Consider the following 12,365-nt stretch of genomic DNA (forward strand, 5'->3'; position numbering starts at 1 on the left):
CTACAACCAAATAACCATAATAATAATATAATAATAAAAAAACTTTAACAATAATATACAAACAACAAGAACAAAACAATACAACAACGAAATAGGCAAGCTGGAACAGAAAATAAAACCAAAAAGGTAAAAATGGCACAAGGCCTGTTTTTTAGTCATGATCAAGGCACATGTGAGAACAGCTGGTCAGCTGACCTCAGAACTATGCCTGGAGTATGAGTCTGTGGCCTATTAGCTTTACAGATACAGGCATATGCACTATCTGTAAACCATGACAGAATTTTTCAGGGTTGCATTTTTATTTTTGAGATTAAACGTTTAGAGATACTATGGTGGAGAACTGAAGATCAAAGAAATATTAGGGATACTTCCCATCGTCTCTTCTTTTTAATGATGCTCTGGTTATTTCCCCGTCATCACATTTATGAGAAAACACTTCCTTAATATTGTTTCTCAAAACAACCTTTTTATATCATGAAAAATACTTGATGGATAAGATCAGTAACAGCAGACATATGGATTCAATTCTGTTGACTGAGTTATCACATTGCATTGACTCAGAACATTTAACTATTCTGCAGATGATGTACTGCAGAGACGTGTATGAGAAAACATGCCAGTCCCCATACAATTATTCACTATGTCAGAAGTTTATTGTTCACATTAAGTTAGCCTTTTAATGATATATTGGCTATACAATCATAAATGCTAATTTGAAGCTAACACACTCAGAAGGACGAGAATGGAGTCCAGGTGCTAAAGTGTTTATTTACCAGACAGTAAAAAATGAACAACGTTGGGGTGCTGTGTTTGTGCTGCACACTTTTTTCTCCAATTATATGACATTGGAATAATGCTGCATATACAGTCTGCCAATGAATTGTATATTCAAAAGGATTTCCACACAAGAAAAAACAACAAATTTGGGCCAAAACAAAAACAAACATATTATTCCTGTTTCACTGCAAGTTGTGGATCATCTCTTCCTTGGCAATGAGATGGGTGGTCTTGTTGACCAGAGACATGAGAGAGTTGAGTTTGTGCGACCAGTCATTGAGCAGGTCGTTGGGGTCTTTTGGCCTCTGAAAGTTGATGATGCCAGCCAACCGGTCCACCTTGGCATAGATGGTCTTGTTTACAACTAGGCTGGAGAGGAACTCCTCAGATTCCTGGCAAAATAATTGAGCAGACAGATATCAGGCTTTTGTCTTAACATTTTCTTCAGTCAGTCTAAATCCTGAAAATGTATGTCCTCTATCTCTAGAAGTATATCTTAAAGTCATATAGCTGCATTAAGAAACATCTAATTTGACAATGGCAATTTAACTAATTTCTATGATAAAACATTCACATCTTCAAAGCAAATCTGTTTTCTTTGCATTTAGTTTGAGCTTCCATTAATTACGAAGCAAAAGTGTTGCTTACATCAATGGAGAGGTCAAGGAGGTCAGCCATCCTTTTCATTGTGATTCTGGTGTAATATTTGGCCATTATTCTTATGTTCTGTGGGAAAAGAGAGACCATGATTATAAACATCTCTGCAGCAGAATAAATATTACCACAAATTATGAGGTTAAAATATAACACAAGTGATGTTCTTGTCTGAGTGTACTGTAAAAAACACAACCTTAAAAACAAAAAACAGTCACTACAACCCCTCCCCCTTTGCATATTTTTGCAAATTGCAGTGGCTAGTACCCTCGCACATATTTTTATCAATGCATAATGTTTTGAACCCCTTCACCTCAATCATTTAGAAAAGTATTATTTCCTGACATTTAAAACAGATTTCATGTCCAATGAACTTACATGCTCCACCACTCTGTTCTTCAGATCCTTCCACCTTTTCTCCCCTTCTTCTGAGTAAGAGAAGACATCTGTGGCAGGGCTGTCAGTTGAGCCCTCTCTCAACTCCTTCCCATAATCCTCCACTAGAGAAGCCCAGCGCATCAGCTCCATTGTGGTAAACTGCTTTAGCAGGTCCCTGGAAATACAGGAAGCATACATGCAAACATTTCTATTATGTTCACAAATTCCTATAGGTGGTCAAGCATGAGATTTCTTACGATCGCTATGATCAATTTCCCCCGAGTGGCCACCATACACACATATGATATGGTGGGAAAAATTAAAATGACTAGCCTACTGGCTAGAATGTGAATAATATTGGCAATGACTATCAATTAAGATGACCGTAGGCCAAGATCTCATTCAGTGGCTTACCCAGTAAATTTAGGGTGAAACCTAAAGTTCAATGAAGTGTACCTTACAAAGTATGCCTTACTTGTATTTGGGGATTTCCTCCAGTTTCTTGTTTGTGTTGATTCGGTGCACAAGGTCTGACTGCTCATTATCGTAAGGTGAAAGAATCACATACAGAACCACACTTTTCAGGGCCTGAAACATAGATGTATCAAAATTTCAAGTGACATTCAACAAGCGAAATAAATGGATGGAACAGATATATACATATATACATACATACATACATACCTACACACACACACACACACACACACACTGTCATATACTTTTCCTTTGCAAATACTCTATTATAAACAAACAAAACGGTGCACACTACTGTATTATTAACTCTTTTCTGCATACAGAAGAAGCTTGTGTACCTGTTGCCACTTGCTGCTGTCCTCCAAGATGCAGGGAGTATCATAAATGGCCCAGTAGTGTTTGCAGATAGACAAATAGGAGCCCTCGTGCTGATCCACCTGAATCATCAGGTTGTAATACTTAAGCTTTAACTCCTAAAATGCCCCGAGAGACAAAGGGGAAGGGTTAATGTCCAGCAACACAAACTTGTTGCAGATTTATTGATATGAACATGCAGGGAGGTCACCACATGCTTTTCAAAGGTTTTTTCAAATTGTGGGAGAATACAGCAGTATTTGACTCACACTCACTTCATGGCATTTTTCTTACCTCTGAGCCCTCCTCTTGGAAAAATTTGGTGTTTATTTTCTTGCTGATGATTTGGGTACGAATGTAATCCTTAACAGCAATGCAAAGCCTCATCTGTTCCAAGATAAACTCCACCTTCTCCTTTTTCTCCATAGAGCCATATGTCTCCACCTGAGCATTGACAAAAAAGTACAATGCAAATACAACGCCATGCAAATTTGTGCTTTTTTTTTTTACACACAAAATATGGTGATGAAATAAATTTATCAACATGCCTAAATTGATTCCCCTCCCAAAGAATCAAACTAGTTCAAACTTATTATTATATTATGATATATCATATGTTATATATATTATGTTATATCATATTAACTAAATCTTCATCTTACAAAAGACAGACAAGTTTTACCTGCAGTTCCTGGAGAATGGCAGCAGCCTCTTTCACCTCTCCATTTTGCTCCTTGATACCAGCCAAGGTCTTTGTCAGCCTGGCACGTTCAATCTCTACATAGATCTGTGAGGAGGACATGTTTAGATGGCAGAAAAACCATTGTCCAAAACCAAAACCTTGTCTTTCTCACACACACTTCCCTTTATATTCCCTTTATATATATATCTCTCTGTCCTTGCATTTTTATGCCAGAGACAGATGCATCTAAAAAATACTGTCAGAAGCATCGCTATTTGACATCTACTGGCAATACAGGACATGCATACTCAATTATATCCCTTTAACTGTTATTGTAGCAACACTGTTGTTAATTCTAAGTGTATAAAATAATGTCCTTATTTATTTAAAAAGGTCTTAAATGTTATTAGGGAACCCTGGTAGTACCCTGACAGAAGAAACATGGGATCTTACAACATGTAATAAAAGTTTCCTGGAAATGTTCCAAAATGCCCCCAAAGCAAATGTGTTTTTGTCTGCAGTTTACAGCACTGTGTAAAACAAACATATTTCAGACCTTGCCAGCAGTCACAGTGCGAAGTGTGTCGATGAGTCTCAGCTTGATGGTCAGATCAGTCATGGAGTCCACGTATTTATAACATTCTTGAACCATTTTGGCAACAGCCTGAAGAGACAGAAAGCACAACATAGATCGGTTTGTCTACTGTATAATGAAACCTGACAAACCTTGTTTGTATTATGTCTTCTCAAATTAGTTTGCTGTTTTTATCTCACCTGTTTGAGCTGACTCCTCCTTTTCGTTAGCAACATGATGTTTTCATTCAGGGCATCCCAGTCCTTGGCCTCATGGCACATCTGAACCACAGCCACCAGTATTCTGGAGGTAGACACCATGTCTGATGCCTAAACAAGTGTTGAGAGCAAACAAGTAAACACACAGGGTAGACTATAATGTACACAAATAATACAATTCAAAATATCCAATACCTTTGACATTGACGCGACTGTAAAAAAAAAAACCTCTTACATTGCTTATGACACATCTTTAATTATAAACGTGACAATACCTTACTTTATTGCTGAAGGAAACCAGCTTTTAAAAAAAACACTTTTAATGATATCACGTTTGTTCATTTAATGAACAGAAAAGCAGAATACAAGGAACTGTAAGTACAAAGTACTGTAAGACCTTTTACACCAATTTACACTAGATCAATCAAAGAGCCAGGATGTATTCTGAATTAGACATAATACACTAAAATGTGTGGTAATGGTTTAAGTTGTAATGCACTGTTTAGTGGATGGACTGATAATTAATAACAACGTATTATATTCTCATTTGGGGCTCAACGTCCTTATTTATTATGAGGGAACGAAAACAAGTTGCCCCACATTGACATACTTACTGTTCTAGTTTGCTTCTCCAATGACAACAAGCTCTCAATGGCCTCCTGCAGTTTCCCCTCCTGCAGTGGAAAAATACAAATAATAATGTATCAGTTATATTCATTTCTAACACAATAACACATTAACTCTACACTCTCCTTGTATCGAGAAACACAGTATTACAGGCACTTTGCGTGACTAGCAGATTAGCTTTGTTGCCTGAAGACAAGACTGTTAGTATGCTAGCTAGTTTCGTTATAAAGACGCACGCGAGTGAAAACAAACAAATGACCGTTAAAAATAGGTAAACGTTCGCGATGAACAGTTAGGAAAATAATAGTTGCATGAAACTAATAAAGTAAGAGTGTGTTAGCCTAGCAGCTAATAGAGTAACCCTGGTGCACCATGACTCAGCCGGCTAGGGCCTTTTTCATGCTTTGCTTACTTTAGCCATTTTCTCGCATTCCGGGAGGCGCTGGTCCACAGTTGAACTGTAGTCCACCTCCATCTTCACAATCTTGCCATCGGATCTTTCAGATCGCTCCTCGGACATGTTTGCGGTGTAAGGCGATGATAATGTGCGGAGGTTTTCTTTGCTCACACTGCCGAACGAAGGCGATCACTATTTTGCTTGTCAAAGGAACGACTCAGGGACGTAACCAATCAGCGGAGAGAGAGAAACAACTGCCCCAGGCGCCTGAAGGACCCAATGAGGACCCACAGTTTAATCGTAAAATGGTTAGTATTTATTAATTACTCGAAATACCACAAATTAAGATCAATAAAATATATCAGTAGAATATCAGAGGTAGAACATCTTAAAGTGAATTTAATGCTCATTTTTAATGTGACATTCTTTACTTACCTGTAATCAATGCCAATTAGTGTAATTTTACAGGCAGTTTAACTTATTTCGAGTACTCGAGGAAGTTGAGTTAAATTAAAAATTCTTCTCGGTCACTTAAGATACAAATCTGTGTTTAGAAGACACCATTATAAGAGATAAAGAGAGAGATAAAAGTCGGAATTATAAGAAACTAGTCAGAGATTAAAGTCACGCAGCATTGTGCAAACTACAGAATGTTAAGAAGTACACTACTTGATTCAAAAGTGACAGCTCTAAACCACTCCATACAAAATAGAGATGTAATTGTCAACTTTAAAGTCTGATTCAATTCCCTTACTCATGCAACAAGAGCTACATTATTGTAGTGGCTATGAGAATGTGTGACACAACTGCCAAATTGTATTCAACATTGTCACAATGAAGAAATAATCACTAAGACATTTTTAGATGAAGTGGACTGAAATAACATTTGCTCCATTTACTCTGACTGTCTGCCGTTGTGTGTGAGCTGTAATGCAGACTGATCAGTTGATTTACCCATTTAATCCATGCACCAGTCTGTGACACTCATTTTAATGTGATGCAGGTTTCATCTGATAATCAGGCTTTGGAACCAAGTCTGACAAGTATTTTGAATTTAAAGTAGATAGCATAGATAGTAATAGCAGATTTTCCCTACTGCAATCAACAAATTTTTTCATAGAAATGTTTTATGTAAGTGACCATTACCATGGACAAGGACATATATAATAGGCTGACAATAATATCACAAGACAGCATGCAATACTTGAACTATAAAACGTGGAGTGCAATGAATGAAGACCTTTGTGAATGGACGGGAGCATATGAATGAACACAGCGCAATGACTTTACTCCTCCAGTAGGTGTCCCCTTAATGCCTACATTCCTGATAGTAACAAGTCGTAATGTGTTGTTAAACTCAGCTGATGTAGACAGACAGTAAGTGATATGCTTCACACTGTTTCCTCGTTTTCATGTTTCACCTTTAGAAAAGTGGGCAGAGGTAAACCTATTTGGCTATTTCAGCGCTTACTGCCACAACCCAACAACCAAGATAACATCAGCCGATGTTCTCCTCTCAAATCAACACAGACTTGAAAATAGGTCATCACTACATATGGTTAGCTGCTTCAAAGATACCACTCACAACATGAGAGCCTGTCTCTGCCCTGTGGCCTATATGGTTTTTACATTAAACACAGACTATCAGACATGAAATAACCATCCTGATATTTTAAAAGCAATTTCTTGTGGAAAATGAATGACAACTCATGTATCCCATGTATGACAGATCTTTTTTGGCAGGACTTCTATTGAACAGTTGATTATGATGATGCAGGAAGGTTCTGGCCGGGTCTCAGGCTGGATTTAAGCAATGGATGTTGCAGTTAGGCATGTTTTCCCCGTGTGTACATGGGTTTTCTCCGGGTTCTCCGCTTTCCTCTCACAGTCCAAAAACATGCATGGTTGTTTGTCTCTATATGTGGCCCTGTGACAGACTGGCGACCTGTCCAGGGTCCATTATGTTTAGTATTGGCACAAACAGAACCCCAAACAGAATAGGCCCTAGACTATTATCTTATGGGCCAAAAAACAATTCTATTGCATGCTGGATGAGACCCACGGGCCTTGAGTTTGACGTAACTTAAGTTCAGTGTATGAGCAGCCATGTGACTCTATTATAAGGCTGTGTTGTACACATAAAGTGTGTATGAAGAGTCTGAACATCCAATGAAACTCATTATGCAGATAACAGGTCTGAACTCATTGTATCTCATTGTACCTTCTCTCTTTGAGTTACATATTCAGCATGTGAAATAGATTAGCCACTGTCTCTTCCTGTCCGACACATCACTAACCATTTCCTGCCTCGAACTGGAGCAGGGGGGCTTTGCTTACCCAGCAGGTTTGTTATATGAAGACCCCCCCAAACCTATTTTAAGGCTGAAAGTCAGCATTTATCTCCCAAAAGTCTGATTTCAAACCTCACAGGATTTACAGCTGGTACCAGAATAAATGTGTCACTGTCCAAATTCAAACTGTCCCGCCTCAGAATGGAGAGAGGACGTGACAGAGGGTGAGACAGATGTGGGGTTGGTGCAGTGATGTTTCCTGTGCTGTGGGCTGTGGCTCTCACTGCTGTGTCGCCTCGTATTTCAGCGGTGGAAAGACGGGGGCTGCTCTTTAACCGCTTCAACTTTCCGACAGCTCAGCTTTTGCAACTAAGAAGTGGGAGAAAAGCAGACCCTCATTTCCTTTCTAATCTATTCAAATACGTATTATTAAAAATAAATAAATAAAACATGTATTCAGTGGTAATTATGCAACCTTAACTGTAACTAAGGTATTTAAAAAGAAAATGTAACAAAATAAATAACAAGAAGCATAGCTTTAAGCAAAACATTTTTTTTGTCTGCATGTTTGGACATTTGGGCTGATTACAGCACGTGCAGCCAAACGGCATGAAGCAATTGCACATGCGGTCAAATAGTTTTCAAAATAAAAGACGTAGCAAACATCAATTGTGGGGAAACTAAAATGGAATGAAGTGTTGATGATAAAAGTCAGTCAGAATAAAACCATAATAAAACTACTAATATGATTATATTTATATAATATTACAGCACTACATGCATCACAACAATTCATCAGCCTTGATTTACACCAGTTTTTTTGTCTATTGTTATAATAACGATAATAATAATAATACTGGATCACATGGGGTAGTAGTGGCTAGCCCTGTTGGCTCACAGCAAGAAGGTTGTTGGGTTAAATACAGGTTCAGCATATGGTTTTTCTGTGTAAAGTTTGCATGTTCTCCCTGTGTGTCTCTGTGTGTGTGTGTAAGGTAAATTTGACTCTCTAAACTGACTGTAGGTGTGAGTTAATGGTTTTCCGTCTCTGTATGTTGGCCCGGCAATGGACTGGCGACCTGTTCAGGGTGTAACCCGCCTTTCACCCTCTATCAGTGGGGATTGCTCCAGCTCCCCTGTGACCATCATGTGTAGGATAAAGTAACAGACAATGAATGAACGATAATAATAATAATAACAACATTGATAATAATAATAATAATAATAATAATAATAATGATAATAACAGTAATTGTGTTTCCATAGATGGGTAACTTTGTCTTTGGCTACATGGGTTTATTGAAAAACACATCCCAACAAATCCCAACCCAATAAATAGATAAATACGATACAAAAATAATTAATAACAAAGATTTTTTTTGTTTATAAATGATAAGCAAAAATACAGATAAAGTGCAGATAAAGGACACTGTTCTAGTATACAGTAGTGTTTTAGAAAATAATAGAGCCATTGCAATTGGTATGAAAGACCTCTTGATGTTGCTGTGTAGCAGCGCTTTCCTAAGGGCTATGCAGTTCACTGTCGGCAGAATGGTCCATGTGACCCATGTGTAGACAGTTACAACAACAATGTGTTTTGGATATGACTAACATCAGACACCCACACATCTGTTATTATCTGTAGATCAGATCCAAGGAATAACACATGCACTACATGCACTGAAAATTGAAAGGGCACTTACTGCGTACCGGTGGGGCAGGTGCAACTAGTATATAATTTCCCACATTCTCACACACCGAAAAGTATATACCTATAAAGGGAAATCATTTACAGCACAGCATCACTTTCTATCACAGCACTGAATATCCTTTCAAGGACACCCGTTGGGACACTGTCATGTAGGGGTAGAACTTCATAAAGACACCATTTTGGTTTGGAAGGGCATCTTATAGGATTTCAAAACACAGGATAAGGTGTTAGTATCCTTTGTGCAAACACGTTCAAAAGTTTACGGGGAATGGTTGAGGGTAGGTTGGTTGAATTTGGGACGCATCATCAGTAGTGTTCCTCTGGCTCATAGGGTGTTTCGGCCCTTTCATGCTATACACCCTCACCAGAGGCGGCCAGCTGCAGGGTGATCAGTCCTGAGCCTGCGTCCCATGCCCAATTGTTAAGCATTGCATTAATGTTGCTAGCTACTTTGGGGCCCAGCAAGGGTTGTTCCTCTTTATCCAGAGCCCCTGGCTGCTTCTCTCTGCTGCCTCTGATGCAGTCTTGATGGCTACATGCTGACTCTGGCCCCTGACTCCACATTCCCCACAATGTCCGCATGTCTGAGGGCTGATGTTGCTTCCTCCACTACTGTTGCTGGCGTCCATTTGCCCAGTAGCCAAGGTTGGTGCATTGTTCCTCACCACCGTGTCTTGGGATTGGATCAGTGTCATCTGCAGTCGTGCATTTTAATTCCTCTGTGAGACTGGTGAGGGGCAACTTGAGGACGCCATAGAGGCCTATGGTGGTCAGGCATCGAGGAACTCTGAGCCACTTCTTAATGTAAAATGCACTCCTTTATAAACAATCAATTTTTTAAACATATATTTTGCTTTAGAGGCCACAGATGAATGGCAGCCAGTAGGGTATGAGCCACTTCCTCATATTTTAATCACTCTAGAGGGCACTTGAGTGTGTGTCTTGTGACGCAAGGCGGAAATGTGTTCTTGTCCTCCGCTGCCCACCACTGGGAGGGTGGCGTTATGGTGAATAGTTAAATGCATTAGTTCAAATAACTAAAATGAATGCATTCATCATGCACGTACGGTGATGTACCCCTCTTGTTGTGCTAATCCCGCATGCTCAGACGACTGTCGCTCTTATTTTGAAGTCGCAGAGCCCACGCGTTCCGGTCCTGCTCCGCGCTGTTTGCGTGTGACTTCACGTGTCAGTGTGATAGGAGGGACAGTCCTGAACCGAGCTCATATCTGATCTGTCGTTCGCCACCGCAGAGAGAGAGAGAGAGAGAGTGTTTATGTGTCCGCTGGTTCTGATGAACGAAGTCAGCCGTGACGCGGAGTGTGTTTCTTAACCCGGGATAACCATCCTCCCACATGCGCTGACACGTCTCCAGATATTACACACATCCCGTCGGGCGGCAGAGGGAGCATTTACTGGGGCTGCGTTGACACACTGTGCAACTCACACACACACTCACAGCAAAGAGGGGGAAGATGTTAATGAAGGAGTACAGGATATGCATGCCACTCACGGTGGAGGAGGTAAGTTTGCTCTACGTTTCTACTCTTCTTTGTTTCACCTTCACAATGTCTGCGGTCCGGTGCTGTTCACATGACTCCCGTGTGTGCGGTTCCAGACATGAGGTAACATGAAGTGGAGGAAACTAGTTCGTCCCTCCATCTCTCTCACTGCCTGTGTGTGTGTGTGTGAACCATCATCCCGCTGAGCTGAAGTTGACGGTGTACTTTCTCTGTGATCACAGTTAGAGCTTCAATCATCCCGCAACACAGTCTGCATGGGTAGAAAGACAGACTTCACAACACTTGATTCTTTATTTTCTGTACGCCCATATTATTTTTTTCTTTGTTGTAAGTCATTTGTAAGGGCTGCAGTGCGTAACTTCTTGTGATTTCTGTTTCTCTGGATATTATTCTTCTGCCTCTGTTTTTGTCTAAGAGAACAGAAACTATGTAAGCAGTGGCCTTCACATGAAATAGTACTCTGTCAAACAATTCTACCTGATGAAGGAGTGTTTGTGTATATAGCAGCAGCTCTGTCTGTCTAAATCAGGGTTCTCAAACTCAAATAACCTGGGGGCCACTATTCAGGTCATTAGGGGCCAGTCAAGTGAAAATTATTACAGTTGTGTGCAATCACTCAAATTCTGTCGCTTTATCCTCCACATGAGGATCACCAGTCCATCACAGGGCCACATAGAGACAAACAACCATCCACTCTTACATGTCTGTTTAGAGCACAGGTAGCAAACTGCTGGCCCACTGGCCATATGTGGCCCCCAAACAATTACATGCGGCCCATCACTTAATATCATGTTATAATGAAAACATGGCCCACGACCTCTTCAGAATGTAAATATTGCTGTTCAACTGTATTGGCCAGCAATATTTTCACAATTGTTAAATGTATTACATTCAGCAGTAAATTCTATACATAAGCTTATTTAGTGTTTTAATTGTAGCTGTCCATGTTGTTATTTACTTCATTTCACACTTATTTTTGTTTGTTTATGGTATTAATAGATTTATTTTGTGTCATATACATGCTTTTATCGTGAAGTGTGCATCATATCATATTGAAAACAAAGACTTTTACTTTGAAATTTGTGAAATATGATCACGTATGGGCAATATTACCCTAAAATTATATCACAATATTCCACCATGATAATGCAATAACAATGTATTCATGACAATAATTCACAGGATTTCAAAATAAAAGTGTTTGCTTTCATACAGGATGATACATAGTTGGTAATGGTAAATGGTCTGTATTTATATAGCACTTTTCTAGTCCTGATGACCACTCAAAACTGATTTCACTACAGTTTTGCCATTCACCGAGTTTGAGACCTCTGGTCCAAACACTCCTATTAGGTGACAGTCTATTACACGTTCCCTGTAAGATTAGACCATTGAAATGTTGTAGTTTCGCCTCTGTTCTTGATTCAGACTCACTTTCTCTCTCTCTCTCTCTGAATTACCTTTCACTAAATCCATGCAGCCCTAATTGCGCATGGTGACACTAACACAGTGCTGAGCGGTTGTGGGGGTTGGGGGGAGGGACTCCTCCGCACTTATGGTGTCTCATGCTGATAGTTGCACTTGTGCAGCCCTCAGCGAAGAATATCAGAGACAAGGGGCCATTGTGTGTATTCTGTCTATTTGTCTGTTTGGTTTCACGACGCGGTCTATATTTAGAAGGTGAAGATGATGGCCCTCTTGT

At 39.7% G+C, this 12,365-nt stretch overlaps 2 protein-coding genes across 4 annotated transcripts in view; one reads left to right on the forward strand and one right to left on the reverse strand.

Moving 5' to 3' along the window:
• Window positions 1–748: 748 nt before the first annotated feature.
• psmd12 (proteasome 26S subunit, non-ATPase 12) lies at window positions 749–5,366 on the reverse strand. The gene is made up of 11 exons (XM_044027282.1): window positions 5,154–5,366; window positions 4,729–4,788; window positions 4,097–4,225; window positions 3,879–3,986; window positions 3,323–3,427; window positions 2,935–3,084; window positions 2,625–2,759; window positions 2,285–2,397; window positions 1,810–1,984; window positions 1,426–1,503; window positions 749–1,169 (listed from the first exon to the last, which is right to left on the reverse strand). The coding sequence occupies exons 1-11, from the start codon at window positions 5,259–5,261 to the stop codon at window positions 960–962; spliced, it is 1,371 nt and encodes a 456-aa protein (XP_043883217.1). The 5' UTR covers window positions 5,262–5,366; the 3' UTR covers window positions 749–959.
• A 4,957-nt stretch (window positions 5,367–10,323) lies between these two features.
• Window positions 10,324–12,365, forward strand: part of LOC122771138 (cytoplasmic phosphatidylinositol transfer protein 1-like) — a 59,868-nt gene continuing 57,826 nt past the window's right edge. For 2 of the 3 annotated variants that reach the window (XM_044028507.1, XM_044028508.1), the window contains exon 1: window positions 10,324–10,663. In XM_044028507.1, coding sequence (XP_043884442.1) covers window positions 10,616–10,663 — 48 coding nt within the window. In that variant the 5' untranslated portion in view covers window positions 10,324–10,615. The remainder of the gene's footprint in view (window positions 10,664–12,365) is intronic. The other variant, XM_044028509.1, reaches the window with a different exon arrangement.

This window comes from Solea senegalensis, linkage group LG6 (assembly GCF_019176455.1).
Source record: "Solea senegalensis isolate Sse05_10M linkage group LG6, IFAPA_SoseM_1, whole genome shotgun sequence".
NCBI lineage: Eukaryota > Metazoa > Chordata > Actinopteri > Pleuronectiformes > Soleidae > Solea > Solea senegalensis.

What these genes read in the sequence shown, in the direction of transcription:
- psmd12 (XM_044027282.1), bottom strand. Translation starts at nt 5,261, where the DNA reads ATGTCCGAGGAGCGATCTGAAAGATCCGATGGCAAGATTGTGAAGATG. An exon ending in ACAGCAGCAAGTGGCAACAG is followed by an intron (nt 2,398 to 2,624) that starts GTACACAAGCTT and finishes TCTATGTTTCAG; the next exon opens with GCCCTGAAAAGTGTGGTTCT. An exon ending in AGAACAGAGTGGTGGAGCAT is followed by an intron (nt 1,504 to 1,809) that starts GTAAGTTCATTG and finishes CTTTTCCCACAG; the next exon opens with AACATAAGAATAATGGCCAA.